General features: G+C 35.9%; 1 protein-coding gene across 3 annotated transcripts in view; it reads right to left on the minus strand.

The window, feature by feature from the left end:
• Window positions 1-24,955, minus strand: part of ATF2 (activating transcription factor 2) — an 82,823-nt gene that overhangs the window by 12,097 nt on the left and 45,771 nt on the right. For all 3 annotated transcript variants that reach the window (XM_045196260.3, XM_024561460.3, XM_024561458.4), the window contains exons 11-12: window positions 5,795-5,944; window positions 2,613-2,819 (exon numbers count right to left, since the gene is read on the minus strand). In XM_045196260.3, coding sequence (XP_045052195.1) covers window positions 2,613-2,819; window positions 5,795-5,944 — 357 coding nt within the window. The remainder of the gene's footprint in view (window positions 1-2,612; window positions 2,820-5,794; window positions 5,945-24,955) is intronic.

The following is a 24,955-nucleotide window of genomic DNA, read 5'->3' on the forward strand; positions in this document are numbered from 1 at the left end:
CTGCAATAACCTATTTGCATTTTGCCTCGATGGATTTATCTGTTCTAGATATTCCACGTAAGTGGAGGCACAAAATATGTGACTTTGTGTCTAGCTTCTTTCACTGAAGCACGTTTTGAGGTTCATCCACATTGTAGCACGTGCTTTCAATCCTTTTTATGCCTAAATGATATACTAATATATGTATATACAACAATTTATCCATTCATCCACTGATGGAGATTTAGACTATTCCCAGCATCCTTCTTTTTGCCCACAACAATAAATTACAGACATTTTCTCAGGTTCATACATATAAATGGACCATATTCTTTTTCTTTTTTGAATAGGTATTTTAAAGACAATCCTTGGCAACATATGAACACATATTCCACCTGTGTTCATATTTTGGTATGCACCTCTAAAACTGAGAATACTTTCTTATCTAACTATAATGCCATCATCACCACCAGTTTCTAATGATTAAAAATATTGATTTTACTTGTTTGTTTGTAATTTAAGGTATTAAGCTCTACAGTTGAATATAACTTTAGTTAACTTAGTGATTTCTTGAGTTTGACTTCTATTTAAAAGTTTCATGCTTTGGAAATGACGTGTAGCTAACTTGTATCTAGATGCTATCAGTAAATCTTGCCTTTACTTTGCCAAGAAATGTCTACCTGACTTAGGAAATATAAAAATGTAACACATTTTACAATCATGTTTTAATCAGTTTGTATAGTGGGAAAATGCAATTAATAAAAAAGATTACATTTATTTTTAATCCTGAATTTTCCAAGGTTTTTTCAAATAATAAAGTACCATCGCTATTAATAATGATGACCAGTTGTGCAGTATAACTTAGGAAAAAGCAGTATCTCATTAAAAATTGTTAATACTGCAAAACCTTGGGTCAAAGCAGAAAACTGGCCCAACCTAAAGTCCAACAGTACCCTGTAAATGAGACCTTATATTTATATACCATTTATAATTTTCAAACATTTTCACTTCTTAAAAAGGCAAGTAAGCCAAATTACATAGGAAAATATTAATAAATTTATCTTACTATAATTAAAAATTTATGTATCTAAAAATACTCAAGTCATTTATGCAACAATCCAGAGAAGGAGATTAGCAGTTACCATCTCTACTCTGCAGGTAAGACAACTGAGGCTAATGTTTCATGTCCTACAGCTATTAAGTAGCCTTAGTCATTTGGAAGAATGATTTTATTAGTTAAAAACAGAAAAGAAAAAATATACATACTTAAATCACTTTGTTAATATAAAATGAATATTCTTTGAAAATTTTCTAGTTAAAATAGTTAAAAAAATAGTTAAAATAGTTTTCAAAAAGTTAGTAGTATAACAGAGAGGCCTGGTAAAGAATATACATTTTTATAGTATGTAAATAAATTGGTACCTATAATTTGTTTCATTGAATTTAAGAGGAAAAATATTCATATTTTCTAAAAAATTAATATATGTTCTAAAAATAGTATTTTCTAAAAAAATATAAGTATACATTTGAAGTCTCTGTGATGTCAATCATGTTTAAATTTTTTCTAAATGGTTAAAATATGTTTTGTAGGACAATTTGTTCTAAAACTAACATGTCAATATTCAAATCACAACACAGTATTAAAAGATGTCTGCCTCACATTTGAAAAATTTTTAAGTTATAAAACTTATATTACAGGTTAAATGCTATCCTTGATGCTAAAAACTTTTCCTAAGCATTTAAATAGACATTTATATTAGTGACATCTTTAAAGATTGATTTAAGAAGAGAGCAGTTATCATCAATTATATAGAAAGATATGTTTTTAACTGGAAATGAATTAACTCCAAAGACTGATCAATAACAACTACAATTCATTAACATAATTTTCTAGTTGATGCTCATTGATTGGTAGTTTAGAAGATTTTACTGGAGAACATTCATAACATTTAAAGAAAAGAAAAAGAAAAGAAGGGAGAAAGAAAACAGACTTGGTGCTCCCCCACTGGAAACCTTACCAAAGACTGAATGGGAAGGAGCCTTAAACCTTTATACCCATGAGGTTCCTAAGAAATGTATCTGAGGCACATTGGCAGGGCAGTGTAAAATGATTTCTATTGCCACTGGCCATATTGTACCTGTTCTGCGGATAATAAGAGTCCTTCAGTTTCCAAAGCTGTCAATCTGGCACCTTTCTTGAGCACTATATTCACTTTAAATAAAACAAAACAAAACAAAATGAAATTTATAATTCAAAGAAAAGAACTTAAGAACACCATTACTTAAAGCAACTTTATTGTGATATAAACCAGAAAATGAACATGAAAGGTAAAATACCAGTGATATTTTTAATTTTAAGATTCTTTGAACTTTATACCACAACTTTATAAAGTCTAAGTACTTTTGTACTACACAATTAAACACATTTAAAATCTTCATTGTATCAGTATTGAAAGTTTTCTATTACTTCATCCCAGTATCGAAATAGGTTTATAAAATTAGGCTTTATACAGGTTCTCTACACACCCAACACGGTGTCCTAAAATATTGAGATGCTAACTAGGAAAGGAAGAGCTGCGTTCATGATTATTAAAACAAATAGATAAAACAAAATTTACATTTATGCACCATACCTGCAGTTGTCCATTTAATGAACTCAAGTCTTCTGCTTTCTTCTCTAAAGACTGAACCCAGACTTTCCTTTTTTGTCGGCATCTTGAAGCCGCTGCTCTGTTTCGCTCCAGAAACTTCCTTCTTTTTTCATCAGGATCTTCATTAGCTGCTCTTCTTCGACGACCACTTGTATTTTGGGTCTGTGGAGTTGTGTGAGCTGGAGAAGCCTACAATAAACAGAAATGGAAGCGTTTCAGTGAGTGGTGTGTCTGTACAGGGCATTTACCATAAATGGAACTTGCAGGACTAGAAGTTGCTCTGGGTGAGTCAGTGAGTAACTGGTGAGTGAACGTGAAGGCCTAGGACATTATGATATGCTACTGTAGACTTTATAAACACTATACACTTATTATACACTAAATTTATAAAACATTTTTCTTCAATAATATTAAATTAACCTGAATTGCTGTAACTTTTATTTTATACAGTTTGAGCTTTTAAAAACGTCTAGATTCTTTCGTAATAATACCTAGCTTAAAAAACATTGTACATCTGTACAAAAATATTTTTTCTTTCTTTTTTTAAAGATTTTATTTGTTTTTAGAGAGAGGGGAAGAGAAGGAGAAAGAGAGGGAGAGAAACGTCAATGTGTGGTTGCCTCTCACACGCCTGTACTGGGGACCAGGCCCACAACCCAGGCATGTATCCTGAGTGGGAATTGAACTGGCGACCCTTTGGTTCACAGCCTGAACTCAATCAACTGAGCTACACCAGCCAGGGCCCAAAATATTTTCTTTCTTTATATCCTTATTCTATAATTTTTACTATTGATATTCAAAATATTTATTTTTTTACTCTTGAAACTTTTTGTTAAAAACTAAGACACAAACACACATCAGCATAGGCCTAAACAGGGTCAGGGCCATCAATACCAATGCTATCCACCTCCACGTCTGGTCCCACTGGAGGGTCTTCAGGGTCTGTCATCTCCTATAACGTAGCTTCTTCGGGAATCCTTCCTAAAGGACCTGCCTGAGGCTCTTCGGGAAGGAGGTGTCACTCTTCTCAGAAATATGTCCATGGTGGTTTGGTGGTTTTTTTGTTTTTGTTTTTTTCATCATAGATTTGCTTGTAAGCATATACTGTAATCTTATAGAACCACCACCACATAGGCAGTCTGTCACTGACTGAAATGTCACTATGTAGCATGTGATTCCACTCAGTTTTTCTTCAGTTTTTGAAATACAGGGTCAATCTTTTTCTAAGGGTCAGGTTCATTAATGCTCATTTTCCTGGTGGGTAGGATCCCACAGGAGTCCAGATTTTCATTATAATTCATCCCCCCACCTCTCAACAGATTGGCCAGGTTATCCCAGATCAACCAGAGACAGAAATCTTCACTCACTAGTGATACTGTCTAGTGTCTAGGACCATACAACAATAAATACCCCCAAGCCTCTCACAAGTCCCACAATTGTGCCACAGAACACTTGAATACGAAAGACAGGAAATGAAGCCTTGGACACAGGGCAAAGGAAACAGCACACTGCGGCCACAGGCACATGATCCAAAGAAGCCTGAAATGATCTTTTACCTATAATTAATTATACTTTTAAATGGTATGAACAGATAAAACTTCTATCTCCTCCTAAAGTAGATAATAGGCAAAAACCTTATATATAAGCTCAACATAACTTCTGCAGGAAAATCACCAAACTAGTTTACACTCTATGGACTGAAAATACAATGTTATGATTTAATTCATTTTCCAAATAACTAGCATTAAAAATCACTAGGGTTATTCCATTTATACTATATTTTAATTGTAATAAGGATCAAGTATTAGATTGTTTATTTTATATAGTAATTCCAAGTTAATCTTTTAGAAAAATATTTTTATGGCTAGCTTCAAGAAAGGCAAGCTTGAAATATTTTCTTTACCTTATCCTCGTAACTTACGAGCAGAGTTTTTTCTTTTACTCATTTGGCTAAATAGGAGAGAACAGTTATTTTTTTATTTGACAATTCAGTGTCACAGCAAAAGCCAAATCTAAGTATGATAAGTGGAAACTACAACAGTTACATGTTTATTTTTACACCTAACAAGGACTTGAAGCTAATGAGAAGTGTAAGGACCTCCTCCTTTCCTTTCTTTCTCTGACTCATTCATTCCACTCCATTAAAAACATATATGAACTATTCTAGAAACTAGAGATACAGCAGTACAGCTTTCACCTAATAAAATAAAATATAAAGATATAGATAAAAACTAGACAGGGAAACTATAGCTAGTATAAGAAAATAAATTATATTTGTTTCTTTCCTTTTAAATAAACTTGTAAAGAAATAAAAACCACACTTAGCTTGCAGATCATACAAAAACACAGCCCTGGGCTTCATTTGGCCTGTGAGCCATCTTGCTAACCCTTGAATTATGATAATAAAACATACTTACCTTCCCTCTCTCTTGGACAATTAGTAAAGGTTGTTTAGTGGATGACAACCACAACTACATTCCACTTATGATGTCCTAAGTTTCATAAAGATAAAATAGAATTATCTAAATACCTATGCTTAGGAGGCATTCTAAAACTTACTGTTTACCTGTGTTTATTTAAATGCAAAGTTTTGCTTTTTAATGCCAATGCTAACATTATTAGGGTAGAGAAGATAAAAGTTCTAGAGTTCTGAAACCGAAGTACAGCAACCCTTTACTATAGAAATATCAATCATCTAACAGGCAGTCACAAACTAGAGAGAAGTGAAAAGGGCCTCTAGGACAAACAGCTGCCACATGGCATAGCTTTTCTTTTGGGGATGTTTCACAAATTTTAATTAAAGAATTGTTTGATTTATGCTAGTAATGTGCTACAAATACATATTACTTGTTGAATACAATTAACAGTAAAAATATTTCCTTTGCAAAGTATTGGTGGACACTGTGCCATGTTAGACCAATGCATATACAGGGTGTCCTACACAGTAATAATTGCTCGACGGAATGATGGACTGGACTATTTACTCAATGTCAATACTTTTACACTGAACTACCTCTTCCTAAGGCTTCTGATATACTTTCAGAATAACAACATAACCAGAAATAATTTTTTTCAAAGTACATAGTCATTTAGGTTACACTGTATTTTTTTTTTTTTTTTTTAAGGATCATAACAGAGCTGAATGATAAAAATGGCAAACATACCGGAGTTTCTGTAGTGGATGTGGCTGGCTGTTGTAATGACTGTGGTCGGGATTCCTCTGATTGAGTCCTAACCAGTCCACTACCATGACCTTTTACTGTATCGCCATTGGTCACAGGAGGATGTTGCTGGGTCAAAGCAGCTTTTAATCTCTGAAATGCAAACATTAAATTAAAAAAATTTCTCTACTTTCCACCCAAATCCAACTCTTAACATACTTTTTGATTAATCAAAAATGGTATTTGTTAAGGAGTCCATAAACTCATTCAGCTTTAAAGTTAGTTTTGATTTATCATAATTTGTTACATTCCTAAGATCACTGTAATTATCAGTAAGATAAACAAAAGGACCGTTGGAAAGCTTCCGAGTCTTTTGTCTAGTAGTACTAGAGATTCTAAAGTTTGCTGTTCCTAATCAATTTTGAGAAAGAGTAAAAAATAAAAACACTACTGAGTGAAAATAACTAGCTTTGTTCAACTAACACGAAGCAATACAAGTTTATTATGTATACTTATTCCCCGCCCCCTCCGCCCCCCCCCATTCCTGTATCCTATATTCCAATATTCTCTGGCTCTTAGATTCTTAGACCAAAATCTCTTCTTTTCCAGATATGGGCCATCTGATTTCTGCTTGCAGGTCTGATGTCAGTGCTTACTTTGACAATGACCTGATGTTGCACTTTTTTAGGCCACTACACTGTCAGGTTAAACCTCCTCTGAGAACCTACAGCTGGATTTGCATCTCTTAGGTCTTCCCTGTCTCCAATAAGCAGATTCACTTCCAAGTCTATCTGTTGCACTGTATTCCATTTTGCCTGTTAACTGGATTGCACCTGACCCACTGTCATGACTATGAAAGGTCTAGTGTTAGAATGAGGCCCTAGACATTTATGGCTACCCCTTTAAAGGATACAATTTGAATAAGCCTTATTATTCTATCAGCAAAAATGTATCATATGTGAATATATTATCTCCCCAATTAGACAATAAGCATTTTAAGTGCAGAGATTGCCTTTATTTTTTTGCATCCTTTTTAGCAACTGGTCCATTATTCATTTATTACATAGGTGAATGGCAAATGTATTTGCTAATAAACAGAATTGGTTTCTTTGGTGAAAATGACACATGTGATTTTGGGGGTAGTTTTATTGCTATGATCTGTATTTTGGAATAATTAGCACAAGGTAATCATACTATAGTATCGCTGTGATGAGAGAGACTCCAGGGACCTGAAAGACCTGGGACTATTGTTGCTGATAATGCTCTTATTAACTGAGATGTAGTCCTTGAGCCCAAAATAAAGTCCTCTCACAAAATTTGATGCAGAAATATGTCCATGACCTTTTCCTAAGATCCACGCTCAGGAGCACATTTCAGGAGAGAGAGGCTACGAACACTGGTACGAGAACTCTGCTGCAGTCTATCCAGTGCTTCCCAAACTTTCCAAAAGTAGCTGCCTGGATGTTACATGTTAAAAACAGATTCTTGGTAGCCTTCTCTCTCTCCCTTCTCTGGATATAGCAGAAATGGGTGGATAAGAGAGAGGGAGCTTTTGAAAAACGTCCCCAATGATTCTAGCACAATTGCTTTCATTCATGCCAACTCTGAACAATTTAGAAAATTTTACAACTACTCAAAAATTTGAAGTTTCTTAATTTTCATCTATGCATATCTTATACTGCTAATCATTGTAGATTCTGAGTATGACTTTAAAAACAAAGTCAGTACTTTAGAAAAAGTTTTACTGAGTTGTAAGTTCAACACAGTAAAGTGAACTCATCTTAGCGTACAGTTCTTTAGTCTTAGCAAGCACATACAGTTGTTAACACCAACTGCTACAATCAGGATATAGTACAGTTCTATTACCCTCAAATTTCCCTCAAGCTCCTGTCCCGTCTATCTCCTCACACAACCAGCCCCTGGAAACCACTAATTTGTTTTCTGAGCCCAAAAGTTTTTGCCTTTTCCAGAATACCATCTAAATGGAATTATACACTGTATAGCCTTTTGAATCCAGCTTCTTTCCTTTAGCATAATGTACAATGAGTTTCTAATAGGACAATATCCCTGTTTTACAGATTTGGAAACCAGAGATCATTTGTCCAAGATCACATAGCCATTAAACTAGTTTAAACCCTAGATTTGTCCAAACCACACAGGAGTGATCAAGAAATAAAATTTGAGGCTGGGTGGCTTAATGGTTCAAAAGACAATTGCAAAGGATTAGGAATGCCAAGTCGGATGCTGCAACTGCTAAAGCTACACCACCCAAGGATCAGGTAGGTTTTTTTCTCTCTTTTCTGACAGAATACTTCTTCTTTGTTTAAATCCACTTTTTAGCTTTTCTTTCTTTTTTATTTTTACTTTTTTTTTTTTTTAGAGAGGGGGAAGAGAAGGGGAAAGAGAGGGAGAGAAACATCAACGTGTGGCTGCCTCTTGAGTGCCTCCTACTGGGGACCTGGCCAGCAACCCAGGCATGTGCCCTGACTGTGAATCAAACCAATGACCCTTTGGTTCTCAGGCTGGCACTCAATCCACTGAGCCACAACAGCCAGGGATGACAGAATACTTCTTTATGAATTGCAAAGAGTTCTACAATATGTAAAGTGCTGTATCTGCACTGGTTGGTATATATAGTGTATACTGTATACATATTGTATACAGCTGAGAAGACACTTTATGTTCAGAATTTAACTCTGCCTCAAACTATCTGTGTGACTCTGAACAAATCATTTACTGTATTTGCCATGTATAACGCACACCCACGTTTTTGTGTGCATTATACACAGGATCATTAGACCCATTATTATACCCATAGTATATAATCATTATACCCATGTATAATGCACATCCTTATTTTCCCCTAAAAAATTTAGGCAAAAAAGTATGCATTATACATGGCAAAATACGGTGGTCTTTGGGTTTCGGTTTCTTTATCGTAAAACTGAGAATGAATAATGTTAACTTCCTTACAGGATTTAGGTAAAGAATAAATATAATATGCAAAAGTATCTGACTCATAAAAGGATTTCTCAAATGTCGGGTTCCTTATTTCTTCAAAAATAGCCTCTATTTTCTTTGTATGGGTGTGGGTGGGGTGGAGCTGCCAAAGAATCAGGTGAGTTCCTACACTTTTGTATTTTCAAACTATACCTAGGAAAAATGTAGTAAGGGGTCATCTTAATCACTAGTTTAGCCTCAGACATATTTTATTATGTAACTTGAATTCTCAAGACCACATCATACAATGCATCTTTCGGAATCCAGATAAAATTCTTGGTTCCTCCCTTGTTTTTCTTCTCTTTTAAACAAGGAGGAACCACCACATTAGTGGCTAAAATACAGGAGCTTTGGATACTCATAACTGATGGGATAACATGGAAGTGGGGAATTAAAACTAAAATTAGGTAAGTAGTCAAAGCAAGTAGTTGGCTATAATCAGGTAGAAATACTTAGGTTAAATGGTCAAAGAAAATTTAAAAGTAAAATGATAAGAGTCTGAAAGTATGGGTCATATGAGGAGATCAAAAGAGGAGAATCTGGAGAGGTGGTCTCTGCAAAATGATATCTTTTAAAAACAGAGTATTAGACATCAAAATACAATGAATAGTACCCAGTCCCTAGCATTAGGTTAGGGCTTTCATTTATGGATATAAAATGTACATACCGGTAAGTAGCGATTGAGATGTGAAACTTAATAAATTATATGTTGGTAAAACATCTTTAAGTCCTTAGGTAGAAAACATCATAGAATTGGAAAGCATTTAAAGTTTTATAGTGAAGAGCTTAACTCTTAGAATTAATGAAATAGAGTAACTACACACAGGGGAGTCTGAAGTACATAAACATCACTCTCTTGAATAATCTTTAGTAGGACAAGTTACCACCTTACAGAGCACTTAACAGCAGCATCAGTATTCATTCATTATCCTCTCTTGACTGCCCTAGGGTATACAGGACTCATCCAGTGAAGGAGCTCTAATGTCTGCTCCATGCTGTTACATTGATTACAATGACTCTGACTTGGAAAGTGTGCCACTGGGTACAAAATTTAAGAAAAAGATTTTCAAGGGTTAATTAACACTGCTCTGAAACGCAGATTTTTAAAACAGCAATAAATATACATGTAAACTAAAAAATTAGAATGGGTTCAGTGAACCAGCTGTCACTAAATAAGATTCATGTAAATTTTACAATATAAAAATGTCTATAATCCACCCATATATATTTGCTAGACATTTTGAACAAATAATTTGTTCAAAAATTAATAAGAAATTCTGTCCGTTGACTCCTAGTTCATTGAACATATTTTAAACAAGTTTTGTCAAACTAGTGCTTTTGTCTAATATTAAGTATTCTAAGCATATTAGCAATCAATAAGGGTATCAGTCCATTGCTAAGACTAAACTTCTCTCAATAAGTAAAAAAAGACTGAGTGCTCAATGAAATTAAATAATATTTAAGACAGAGACTGTTGTGTTGATCTGACATACTCACTTTATGAGGTAATCTAAAAATATTTGCTATTCGAATTCTATGTTATATGTTATACTATTGAAAACAAATTTTATCGTATTTGTCAGAACTTAGTAGGAACAAACTATTCCATCATAGTTCAAAGAAAAAACAATGTTCTCTAAAAACAATTTATGAAAAAGTCAGATCCATATTTCATATGTGCCACAGAAGCTCATCAGAGTAATAACCCTCCTTCTCCTGGGTGTTATCCTACCATCTGCTGCTCTATTACTTATCTTTATTTTGCAACTAATTAACAGCATAATCTTCTAAATTCAGCAAGTTAATTATCATTATTGTGGTCTTTGCAGCATCATCAGTCCTCATAAAGTCTTGTCTCCCCACCCCCAGAGAACATATGAAAATGAAGTAGGTTGGGAGAGAGTCTGTTTCTTTGGAGCGGGCTCATTAGGTGTTTGCTGATTAGCTTAGCATGCAGAGGCAGGTCAGAAGAATTCTGCTGAACATGAGGTTCCATGCAGGGCCCAACTAAGTTAATGTGAGTTTCTGAACATTTGCCAAGATGCCCTCTGTCAGCTCTCAGTAGAAACCCCCTGCAGAAAACCCACTGGCTACCCACCGAGTGCAAAGATATTTCTGTTTGTCACACGACTCTTAAAGGAATGATTCTGGGGAATACTACTTATTTCTACATATTAAACAAAACTCCTAAATGATTAACATTCAGAAGATTTACTTTTTGATTACAAATATTACATAAGGAAATTGTTCTATTAGAAGAGTAACAAAGACAGCAAATATCTATGGTTTATGTGCCTAATAACAAACAAAACCCCTAAACCTAAATTTGGTGAAGTACAGTGCAATTTTGTAGTAAAAGAGATTCTACTAATTCTTGTGTAGTCTTAAAAAGTACTAGATAACCTTGTGTCTGTGGACCCCCACCTACCTTTTTCTTACACCACATACTTACTTTTCCAAAGCTTTATTCTGAAGTTCTTAAAATTAAAAAGCAAACAAACAAAAAAAACCCTTGCTCTGAAGAAATTTCTTCAGCAGAAAACAAGGACCTTATTTCAATATTTATAGTGGACACAAACACAATGCAAATGTAACATCTTCCTGTAATCACTAGGCATCTGAATATCAGGGCACCGGCAAAGCATTCTTCGCGCTCTCAGGATACAAACAAGTTTCTCTGCAGCTGTACAGTGTGCTACTCATTTTATGTGTTCTAATGCTGCCATTTCTCTTACATTATTTTTTAACCACCAGTCATTTTAGTAAAATCAGCACTGCTAAGTTATGTAGCATGTCATTAATAGATTGTGACCACACAGGCCAAATAAATCCTAAAGAGATATGTAGAACCAAATATGGAGAATGTTTTAAGTATTTACAGAGTTGAAAACACCAAAGCAAAATCCAACTGAAGTAGTGAAAGAAGAAATTATAAGTTTTACTGAGGGGCTGTAGACTGGTGAACAGTCAGAACAATTAGTTATCATGTAATGTGAATACAGAGATGTGAGCTGGGAACCATGCATGTGGAAAGCATGGATTTGAAGTTCTGTCTCTGATGGAAAAAGAATAAAGTCCCATGATCACTTATCTGGTCATTAAGAAACCTCTGTGCACTGGGATATTAACCCAGTCTCAATTTTCTTCAGTTGGGATGGAACAATTATTTCTTTATTTGGTAAATATTTATTTTTAGCCCTTTGAAGCTTAAAAAAGTACATCTATGACACTGACATTTTAATTCAAATTTAGAAATAATCTGTACCTATTTGGTATTTTATGTTCTAAAAGTACTGTATTTTTCTGACTATAAGATGCACCAGACCGTAACACTTCCTGCAGCAGAGATCTGCTCCTGCCTGCTGTGACCCCGATCCACCGCCGCCCCCGCCCCGCCCCGCCAGCAAGCCAGGTAAGCTACATCCGGATTATAAGACGCACCCCCATTTCCCTCCCAAATTGGGGGGGGGTGCATCTTGTAGTCTGAAAAATACAGTACCTAAATAACAGGTTATCCTTAGATTTCAAATTAAAATATTTAAGAGATTGATTTATTCCTAAGATTTTAGTTGAAGAGCTAAGATATCTTATAATCCTCTAACTTATAAAGGAGTATTTTTAAAAACCATGCCTCATTATATCTGTTACGTTTAATTGAATTTAAAGGTTATTAAGTACTTGAGAAACAGAAGAAACAGGATATATTAAGTTTAAAATAAAGTTTAAGAGATGTTTAATATTAATTATATTTTAAGCCCTTTAAAAGGGATACGTATATAATTAGATGTATAAATTGGCCTTGACAACTTACAGAAGAACTAAAGTTTTATTTAAAACTTTAATAAGTCTAATATTTTAATTATGATGTGTCACACCAACATACATCATAATTGAAATGCCAAAGGTTAAATATAGATAGAGAATATTAAAAGCAGCAAGAAAAAAGCAGTTAATTACCTACAAGGGAGTCCCCATAAGACTGTCAGCTGATTTCTCAAAAGAAACTTTGCAGGCTATAAGGGATTGGCAAGAAATATTCAAAGTCATGAAAAGCAGGGACCTACACCCAAGATTGCTCTACCTAGCAAAGCTATTATTTAAAATTGAAGGGCAGATAAAGGGCTTCAAGACAAGAAAAAACTAAAGGAGTTCATCATCATCATCATTCCATTATTCTTTGAAATGTTAAAGGGACTTATTTTAGAAAAAGTTCAAAACTACGAACAATAAGATGGCAATAAACACATACCTACCAACAATTGAATAAAAAAAATTACACAAACAAAAACAACAGAGATGAATCATGGATATGGAGAGCATTCTGATGATTGGCAGATGGGAGGGTGGGTTTAGGGGATTGCAAGAAAAGGTGAGGAGATTAAGAAGTACAAATTGGTAGCCACAGAAAAGCCACAGAGATGTCAAGTATAGTGTAGAAAATGGAGTAGCCAAACAACTTACACGCATGACCCATGGACATGAACAAAGGTATGGGGATTCCCTCAGGGGGGGTAAAATAGGAAAATTGGAAATTCCATACTGTTTTCCACAGTGGCCTCACCAGTCTGCATTCCCACCAACAGTGCACTAGGGTTCCCTTTTCTCCGCATCCTCTCCAACATTTGTTTGTGGATTTGTTTATGCTGGCCACTCTGACTGGTGTGAGATGGTACCTCATTGTGGTTTTAATTTGCATTTCTCTGATGGCTAGTGATGCTGAGCATCTTTTCATATGTCTCTGGGCCCTCTGTATGTCTTCCTTGGAGAAGTGTCTGTTCAAGTCCTTTGCCCATTTTTTAATTGGGTTGTTTGTCTTCCTGGAGTGCAGTCGTGTGAGTTCTTTATATATTTTGGAGATCAGGCCCTTGTCTGAGGTATCATTGGCAAATATGTTTTCCCATACTGTTGGTTCTCTTTGTAATTTGGTGCTATTTTCTTTAGCCTTGCAGAAGCTTTTTATTTTGATGAGGTCCCATTTGTTTATTCTTTCCTTATGAAACACCAATCCAAAAGAACCTGTGCACCCCAATGTTCATAGCAGCACAATTTACAATAGCCAAGTACTGGAAGCAACCTAAGTGCCCATCAGCAAACGAGTGTATCCAAAAACTATGGTATATTTACACAATGGAATTCTACGCAGCAGAGAGAAAGAAGGAGCTTATACCCTTTGCAATAGCATGGATGAAACTGGAGAGCATTATGCTAAGTGAAATAAGCCAGGCGGTGAGGGACAAATACCATATGATCTCACCTTTAACTGGAACATAATCAACAAAATAAAAAAGCAAACAAAATACAACCAGAGATATTGAGGGGGGGAACAGTCTAGCAGTGGCCAGGGGGGAGTGGGGTGGGGACAGTGGGAAGAGGGGATTGCAGGAACTATTATAAAAGACACATGGACAAAATCCGGGGAGATGGTGGGGGTGGGGGAGGGAAGGGGAGAAAAGGCATACAACTGTAATTGAATAACAAGAAAAATTAAAAAAAAAAGATTAAAGGAAAATTGGGACAACTCTAACAGTATAATCAATATAATTTTTAAAAAATCTAATAGTTAAAAAAAGAAGTCCCTGAAAAAATGATTCTTGTGCAAAAAAAAAGTCACCATAAAAAGCATCAAAAAAATCAAAAACATAAATAACCCCAATGATGTGATATAATCCTGTTAGTACCTGTTAAAAAAAAATCAGTAATGTCCCTCTTAAAGGTAACATTTTTTGACTCTCTTGATGATCACAGGCAATATCTGGGGGGAAATCCCTCAAAATTTAAGATCACATCTGCTGAATTTCTTGGTACCCATGAAATGTTTGTTCAATAAATGACAATTGATAGAAATAACTGTTAAATGAGACTGAGGCAAAATATATAAACATGAATTGAACTACAAAAAACAAACTATTTCTGGTTATTCCCTAAGGCTGATGGATTCGTTTTGTACTTCTCTAAGTAAAGTATAGTTGATGTCGATGATAATGACATGCAAGCACTGAAAAGTCTTAAACAGATACTAAATAATGTTCATTCTATGTTACTGAGACAGGGAAAACAAACTAATAGTTGATAAAAATATCAAACCAATAGTGAAGTAGGAAATAAAATAATCTAGATATGACAACAACAAAAACCCCCCAATTAATCATAATTCATTTACCATTCCAGGCAATTGATATTTTGCTACCAGTTCATGTTACTTGAATAGCATGGTAACAACTATGGTTTTCACAAATAAGCCAAATACCTACAATATATTAGAAAATGAAAACACCTGACAGACAAACCAAAGGTTGTATGTTACCACACCATAGTATAATTAAAATGCAAATCAGTAAGAAAAAGATACAGAGGAAAACCCCCAAATATTTGGTGATTATACAATACTTTTCTTTTAAATCTAAGTTTTATTTTATTTACAAAACAATACCACCTATTACACAGAGCTACAAAGATTGAGATAAAAGCCAGATAAGATAATTGTAATAATTATCCAGAGAAAGTTATAAGCCAAATTGGTACTTAAGCTTCAAGGGCAGGTAACAAATATTTTCTTCTAAGTAACTATTATTGTTGCTTTTAACATTTTTTTTTGTGAACCTTGGAAGACAAAAAGTCTTGCTTCTCACTTCTGCTTCCAGTATCACTTATCCTATACAAACAAGGAGAGCTACGAAAATGCAGACACCTGAGGTCCAAAAGCAGATCACTGATACTGCCCAGAAGCTACCCAGTTTACCCAAGAATGGGAAGGGGCGGTCAGTTCATCCAAAGTCAACTAGAGAGACACATAAGCAAGTATCTCAGAAAGTCTAGTCATAATATATATCCTCAGGCTAGCCCCTTTTTTTCTTGATTCTTTTGAAAAACACTATGAAGTCTTTAACATTTTATTGTATCACAAAAAATTTCAAAAATGTATCCCAGATGGAAGAATTATATAATCAACATCTATATAGCCACCAATACAGTCTACCACTAACATTTTACTATATTACTTTATCACGCATCTGTTGAGAAACCCATCCCTCTATCCATCATTCATAAAGCCAACTTATTTTTTGGTGCATTTTCAAGTACAATAAAGAGCAGGTATCAGTACATATACACCTAAATATTTTATCTTTGGGGGCTGAAACATACATATAAAACACACCCACAAATCTTAAGTGTACCACCATTATTTCCACAAATGTACACTTGTAACCAAAACCTCTATAAAACATTGCTACACCCCAGAATATTCTCCCATGCTCCTTCCAGTAAATACCACTAAACACAACCACTATTCTGAATTTTTCCACCACAGATTAGTTTTACCTCCTCTACAATTTTATATAAACGGATTTATATGGAAAAAGTGAAACAGAAAATAAGTAATGAGAAAAAATTCTGAAATACCTTATTAGAAAAATGGCTTAAGCTGAAATCTAGTTTGATTAGTAAATATCTCCTGAGACGTCCAGCCAAGATAGAAGCATAGGTATATACCCTTTGCCTCCTCACACAACCAAAAGGACAACAAATTAAAAACAAAAAACAACCAGAACTGCCAGAAAATTGAACTGTATGGAAGTCTGACAACCAAGGAGTTAAAGAAGAAACATTCATCCAGACTGGTAGGAGGGGCAGAGACGGGCAGCCAGGCAGAGAGGACTGGCAGCAAGGCAACGGCTGGAAGACCTGGGCGGGCAAGTTGGCACCTAGCATACTGGGTGGTCCAACATTTGTGTGCGGATAAACCAGGAGGAACAACTGGGGAGCGAGACAGACCCTACAACCCAGGGTTCCAGTGCGGGGAAATAAAGCCTCAAAGCCCCTGGCTGAAAACACCTATGGGGGTTGCGGTGGCGGGAGAAACAGTCTCATAGGAGAGTTCGTTGGAGAGACTCACAGGGTCCTAGAATGTATACAAACCCACCCAACAAGGAATCAGCACTAGAAGAGCCCAATTTGCTTGTGGGTAGCAGGGGAAGTGACTGAAAGCCCACCAAGAGCTGAGCAAGTGGTACTGTTCCCTCTGGAACCCCTCCTCTGCATATAGTGCCACAAAGCTGCAACCTGGGTTGCCCCACCCTGGGGAATACCTAAGGCTCCACCCCTTACAACATAACAGGTTACCTACCAAGGAGTGCCCGTAAGGCTATCAGCTGACTTTTGAAAAGAAACCTTACAGGAAAGAAGGGGCTGGAAAGAAGTATTCAAAGTCATGAAAGGCAAGGACCTACATCCAAGATTGCTCTATCCAGCAAAGCTGTCATTTAGAATGGAAGGGCAGATAAAGTGACTCCCAGACAAAGTAAAGTTAAAGGAGTTCATCATCTCCAAGCCCTTACTATATATTATATGAATTGTTAAAGACACTTATCTAAGAAAAGGATGATCAAAACTATGAACAGTAAAATGACAACCAACTTACAACCATCAACAACTGAACCTAAAAAAAACCCCAAAATGAAACAAACTAAGCAAACAACTAGAATAGGAATACAGCCATAGAAATGGAGATCACACGGAGGGTTATCAGTGGGGAGAGGGGGGGTTGAGAATGGGGAAAAGGGTACAGGGAATAAGAAGCATAAATGGTAGGTACAAAATAGACAGGGGGAGGTTAAGAATAGCATAGGACATGGAGAAGCCAATGAACTTATACGTATGACCCATGGATATGAACTAAAGTGGGAGTGAGGAATGCTGGTGGGAGGGAGAATGCACAGTGTAAGGGACTAGAGGCAAGAAAAAATATGGGGCAACTGTAATAGCATAATCAATAAAATACATTTAAAAAAATAGATAAATACATCCTATGCAGGACCATTAAATTCTTCAAAACTAAACGCTCTCCCCCCCAAAGCAGATTGTTTAACTTTTCAAGAGAAGCCAAAGATCTATATTTTCATGTGCAAATATTCAGTTAAAGTTTACTAGCAAATGTAAAACTGTAAAAGACTAAGAGATCTGGCCTGGTGGCTCAGTTGGTTGGAACCTTGACCCATACACCAAAAGGTTGCAGGTTCAATTCCCAGTCAGAGCACATACCTAGGTTGAGGGTTCCATCCCTGGTTGGGTCATATGCTGGGTAGGGGGTGGAGGAGAGGCAACTAATTGATGTTTCTCTTTCCCTTCTCGTACTGTTCTAGTCATGCAGATAAAAGCTAACAGTAAAACTCCACAGTGGATATTTACCCACAAAAATTAAGACATATCTCTCCACAAATACTTACACAGGAATGTTCATAGCAGATTAACTTATAATGTCTAAGCAGTAGAAACAACCCAAATGTGTGACAATGCATGAATGGACAAACTGTAACATATTTATACAATGAAATAATACTCAGTAATGAAGGAAATGAAATGCAGAACAATGTGAGTAAGCATCAAAAGCATTATGCTGAATACAGTAAGACAGACACAAGTAAATATTGTATAAACCCATATATTGTTATTTGTATTTTTTGCATTTCATTTTATTATTTTTTATTTTTTCATTGTTGTTCAATTACAGTTGTCCTATTTTTTCCCCATTGCTCTCCCCTAACCTTCCCATCCCCTGCTCCCTCAGTCAGTCCCCACCCTGTTGTCCCATTACCATGGGTCCTTTATACATGTTTCTTGACTAGACCCTTCCCCTTCTTTTTCCTGTCATCCCTATCCCACCTCCCCTTTGGTCACCGTCAGTCTGTTCCTTATTTCCATGTCTCTGGTTCTATTTTGCTTGTTTGTTTTGTTCATTAAGTTCTACTTATAGATGAGATCATATGGTATTTGTCTTTGGATGCCTGGCTTATTTCACTTAGCATAATGCTCTCCAATTCCATCCACGCTGTTGTGAAAGGTAGGAGCTCCCTCTTTCTGCTGAGTAGTATTCCATTGTATAAATGGACCAGGGTTTGTTTATCCACTCATTTACTGATGGGCACTTAGGCTGTTTCCAGCACTTGGCTATTATAACTATCACTGCTATGAACATAGGGGTGCACAGGTTCTTTTGAATTGATGCTTCAGGACTCTTAGGTATAATCCCAGCAGTGGGATCACTGGATCAAAAGGCAGTTCCATCTTTCATTTTTTGAGGAAATTCCATACAGTTTTCCACAGTGGCTGAACCAGTCTTCATTCCCACCAACAATGCATTAGGGTTCCCTTTTTTCCACATCCTCACCAGCACTTGTTTGCTGATTTGTTAATGATGGCCATTCTGAGTGGTATCTCATTGTAGTTTTAATTTGAATCTGATGGCTAGTGATGTTGAGCATTCTTTTCATATATTTATGTGCCCTCTGTACATCTTCCTTGGAGAAGTGTCTGTTCAGGTCCTTTGTCCATTTTTTAATTGGATTGACTTCCTGGTGTGGAGTCGTATGAGTTCTTTATACATTCTGGAGATCAAACCCTTGTCCAAGGTATCATTGGCAAATAGGTTTTCTCATACAGTTGGTTCCCTTTTCAATTTGCTGATGCTTTCTTTAGGCATGCAGAAGTTTTTTAACTCGATATAGTCCCATTTGTTTATTCTTCCCTTTATATCCCTGGCCCTAAGAGATATATCAGCGAAGATATTGCTGTATGGGACATCTGACATTTTACTGCCTCTGTTTTCTTCTAGGACTTTTATGGTGTCATGACTTTAAGTCTTTTATTCATCTTCAGTTTATTCTGGTCTATGGCGTAAGCTGCTGGTCAAGTTTCATTTTTTTTTTGCAAGTGCCTGTCCAGATCTCCCAGCACCATTTAATGAAGAGGCTATTTTTACTCTGTTTTATGCTTCTGTCCCCTTTGTCGAATATTAATTGACTATCAAGACAGGGGTTTATTTCTGGGCTCTCTATTCTGTTCCATTGATCCATGTGTCTGTTCTTTTCCCAGTACCAGACTGTTTTGATTATAGTGGCCTTGTAATATAATTTGAAATCAGGTATTGTGATCCCTTCTACTTTGTTCTTTCTCAAAATTGCTGCAGCTATTCAGGGTCATTTATAGTTCCATGTAAATTTTGAAACACTTCTGTATCCATGCAATATGTCATTGGTATTTTGATAGGGATTGCACTGAATCTATAGATTGCTTTGGGTAGTATGGACATTTTAATGATAATAATTCTTCCAATCCATGAACATATTTGTGTCTTCCTTAATTTCTTTCTTCAGTATTCTATAATTTTTTGAGTACAGGTCTTTTACCTCCTTGGTTAAGTTTATTCCTAGGTACTTTATTTTTCTTGTTGTTATAGTAAATGGAATCTTTTTCCTAGTTTCTGTTTCTGATATCTCATTGCTGGTGTAAAAAAATGCCTTTGATTTCTGAATATTGACTTTGTATCTTGCTGTTTTGCTAAATTCATTTATTAGGCTGAGTAATTTTTTGGTGGAGCCGTACACTACCATGTCATCTGCAAACAATGACAGTTTTACTTCCTCCTTTCCAATTTGGATGCCTTTTATTTTTTTCTTGTGTGATCATTGTGGCTAGAACTTCCAATACTACGTTGAATAGAAGTGGTGATAGTGGACACCTGTGTGTTGTTCCTGATCTTAGGGAGAAAGCTTTTAGTTTTTGCCTGCTGAGTGTGATTTTGTCTGTATGATTTTTGTATATGGTCTTTATTATGTTGAGGTATGCTCCCTCTACTCCCACTGAAATAACCCATGGTTTAAAGAAGAAATCATGAAGGAAATTAGAAAATGAATGATAATGAAAATATGCCAAATAAAAATTTGTGCAGAGAAAAATATAGCTTAATAAATGCCTACATTAAAAATGTAAAAAAATTTAGAGAGTTCCGGCCAAGATGGAGGCACACATAGACACACTGCGCTTCCTCGCACAACCAAAAGGACAACAATTTAAAAACAAAAAACAACCAGAAGTGACAGAATATCAAACCACATAGAAGTCTGACAACCAAGGAGATAAAGAAGAAACATTCATCCAGACCGGTACGAGGGGCAGAGATGGGCAGCCGGGGCGGACAGCACTCGGGGCAAGGTGGCTGGACCCAGAGAGGTGGCAGACTGTGGAATGAACGGGGCAGGCATGCGACCACTAGCAGACCCCAAGGCCCCAAATTCATGCATAGATAAACCGGGAGAAACGGCAGGGGAGCAAAACAGACTGCGCAACCCAGGGCTCCAGCACCGGGAAGTAAAGCCTCAAACCTCTGATTGAAAATGCCCGTGGGGGTTGGGGCGGTAGCAGGAGAAAAGCCCAGCCTCACAGGAGAGGTTGTTGGAGAGACCCACAGGGGCCTAGAGTGTGCACAAGCCCACCCACTCGGGAACCACCACCAGAGGGAACCAATTTGATTGTGGGTAGCAGAGGGAGTGACTGAAATCTGGCAGAGAGTAGAGCGGGCGCCATTGCTCCCTCTTGGCCCCTCCCCCACGTACAGCATCACAGCTCAGCGACCAGCGTTATCCCGCCCCGGAACACCTAAGGCTCCGCCCCTTTAAGTAACAGACGCACCAAGACCCCCCCCCCAAAAAAAAAAAAAATGGCTCAAATGACAGAACACTTAAAAGCTCCAGAAAAAATACAACTAAGCGAGGAAGAGATAGCCAACCTGTCAGATGCACAGTTCAAAACACTGGTTATTAAGACACTCACAGAATTGGTTGAATTTGGTCAAAAACTAGATGAAAAAATGAAGCCTATGCTAAGAGCAAGAAAGGAAAATGTGTAGGGAACCAATAGGGATGGGAAGGAAACTGGGACTTAAATCAATGGTGTGGACCAGAAGGAAGAAAGAAACATCCAACCAGAAAAGAATGAAGCAACAATAATTCAGAAAAATGAGGAGAGGCTTAGGAACCTCCTGGACATCTTGAAACATTCCACCATCCGAATCATAGGGGTGCCAGAAGGAGAAGAGGAAGAACAAAAAATTGAAAACTTATTTGAACAAGTAATGAAGGACAATTTCCCTAATCTGGCAAGGGAAATAGACTTCCAGGAAGTCCAGGAAGCTCAGAGAGTCCCAAAGAAGCTGGACTCAAGGAGGAACACACCAAGGCACATCATAATTACATTACCCCAGATTACACAGAAGGAGAGAATCTTAGAAGCAGCAAGAGATAAGGACACAGTTACCTACAAAGGAGTTCCCATAAGACTGTCAGCTGATTTCTCCAAAGAGACCTTACAGGCAAGAAGGGACTGGCAAGAAGTATTCCAAGTCATGAAAGGCAAGGACCTACATCCAAGATTACTGTATCCAGCAAAGCTATCATTTAGAATGGAAGGGAAGATAAAGTGCTTCTCAGATAAGGTCAAGTTAAAGGAGTTCTTCATCACCAAGCCTTTATTGTATGAACTGTTAAAGGGATTTATCTAAGAAAAAGAAGATAAAAAATATGAACAGTAAAAATGACAGCAAACTCACAGTTATTAACAACCACACCTAAAACAAAAACAAAAGCAAACTAAGCAAACAACTAGAACAGGAACAGAACCACAGAAATGGAGATCACATGAAGGGTTATCAATAGGGAAGTAGGAGGGGGGGCGGGGTAAGGTACAGAGAACAAGTAGCATAAATGGTAGGTAGAAAATAGACAGGAGGAGGGTAAGAATAGTATAGGAAATGTAGAAGCCAAAAAACTTATAAGTATGACCCATGGACATGAACTATAGGGGGGGAATGTGGGAGGGAGGGGGTGGGTATGTGGAGTGGAGTGAAGGGGGGGAAATGGGACAACTGTAATAGCATAATCAATAAATATATTAAAATAAATAAATAAATAAATAAATAAAAAGAAAAACACCAAAAAGACCACCAAAAAAAAAAAAAAAAAGTAAAAAGATTTAAATCAATAAGCTCCACTATGGGAAGCTAATAAAAGATAAGCAAATTCAGTAGACAAGAGAGAATATTAAAGATAGAAATAGCAAACAATAATAGTATAATATACTACTAAGAAAAATAAAGGCAAGCTACAAACTGAGAGAATGTATTTGTAATATTATATATAATAGAAATTTGAATCTAGTTTATTATTCATATAAACTAGGAATTCACAGAAATAATTCACGTAACATAATAACAAAATATAAGTAACCTAATTTAAAACCAGGCAAAAGATACCACAAAAAAGTCTAGTCAAATTGGAAATGCAAATAAAAACTACGAGATACTGCTATATACTCCTAGAATGTCTACAAGGAAAATGATGAAAACCAAATGTTGGCATAAATGTGGGAAAAACTGGTATTCTCATGCACTGCTTGTTGGAATGTAAATCTTTGGAAAAATCTGGCAGTTTCTCATAAAGTTAAATGTATACCTACTCTCTGACTCAGCAATTCTGCTATTTGGTAGATAGACTAAATGAAAATATGCATCTACAGAGAGTTATATAAAAATGTGCATAGTAGTTTGATTCATAGTAGCTAAGCACTAAAAGCCATTCAGGTGTCCATCAACAGGAGAATGGATAAAGAAATTGTGGTATATTCTATACATACAATGTAATACTATTTAGCAATATAAAGCAGCAAACTAGGATACATTCAACAACATGGCTAAATCTAAGACACACGCTGAACCGGACACAGAGTATATACGGATTCTAATTATATGAAGTTCTAGAACAAATTGCTAGTGACAAATACAACAGTTAGGGGAGCTGAACTGATTGGGAAGGAAAATAAACATTCTGGGTAAACATTAATGTTCTATACTACAATAAGGTGTGAAGTACATGAATGTACTTATCAAAACTGTACAATTAAAATTGGTTCATCTCAATTGAAGTTAATTTTACATTAAAAATGCCTATTAAAAATAGCTGAGTCATAGTAGGGAGTAATCTGAGGTATAGATAAAATAAGAATGGTAGTTATATTGATAATAATTGAAGATGTGTGGTGGGTATGTGTGGGTTCATTCTATTTTCCTGTTTATTTTGTATGTGTTTAAAATTTTCCATAATGCAAAGTTAAAATTTAATAACCAAATTTCTGAGTCTTTTTATTTAATTTTAAAAAGAACAAACTTATTATACTAATTAAAATAGGCAATCATCTAAATATAGCTATTTCACATTAGCAAACTTCTAATAAGAAATTTATTTTGATTATTAAATTTAAGTGGGGCAATCTGTGACTCCCTGTGCTATTTTGGGGGCCTTCAACCAATTATTGTTTTCCATATATAAACTTGTGAACATTATAGCTTTGGTATTTTTTAATATACAAGCATACAAAACACTTTTATTATTATTATTAATTTAATTTCCTGGCAACAGAGAAAGTTATTTAGGGACGTGCTCAATTTAATAGTTTGTACAACTATGGCCTAGTCTTGTAAGCCAAGAGTATTTCTTTAAATCAGATTTGTTACTTTTGAATTAATTTGTAAGAAAAAAGCCCACTGAGTAGGTAAAATATTTTTAGATACGGTGTACAAAAATATTATCTCCTTATTCCCATTTCTACTCCCAGTTCTCACTAACTGAATTTTCCATTAGTATGATATGTTTAAAGTAAAAAGTATAAAAAACATTCCCAGTGAAGCTCTTTGGCTATCAGGTGAACATTCATCTTAGTATTTTCGAAATTTTGACCTAAAAATGCTATTATGTGAAAAATTTCCCTCTCAGGTTTTCAAGTTCTCTCACTACAATCAACAATCAGCTAATTTTTACATTCCTCAGCCACCTATTATTCATTCAGATGATATGTAAGTTTTATTGTTAAGAGAAGTCATCACATGCCAATCTCAGATTGATTATTTGCACTAATGGAGGACAGCAACAAAAAATTTAAAGACTTGCAACATAAAATGATTTTACGTATACAAATTTATATCATTAATGTAGTGCCTAGCATTGAAGTAAAACAAATAATAGGCACCTAATAACTACTTATCTATTGATTTCCTATTGATACATTCATTAATTGCTGTTAAGAAGAAATTGCCCTGAAGTATGTGAGACTGTAGAGGGAGAATTACAATGATTTAAACAAGATGATGATGATGTACAGAAGAGGCACTGTATCATACAGCATTTTGGGAAACCAGCCTAGCAACTGGCTGCCATGCAAGTTGGTTGTGGAGGGAGAGGAAAGAACCTCCATTTCCATTCTGGAATTCCATGGGGACCACGGCATAAGGCTAGGGACCCTAGCTGGCATTCAACCCCCAAAGGTGAGTGGGATATTCTA

This window comes from Desmodus rotundus, chromosome 2 (assembly GCF_022682495.2).
Source record: "Desmodus rotundus isolate HL8 chromosome 2, HLdesRot8A.1, whole genome shotgun sequence".
NCBI lineage: Eukaryota > Metazoa > Chordata > Mammalia > Chiroptera > Phyllostomidae > Desmodus > Desmodus rotundus.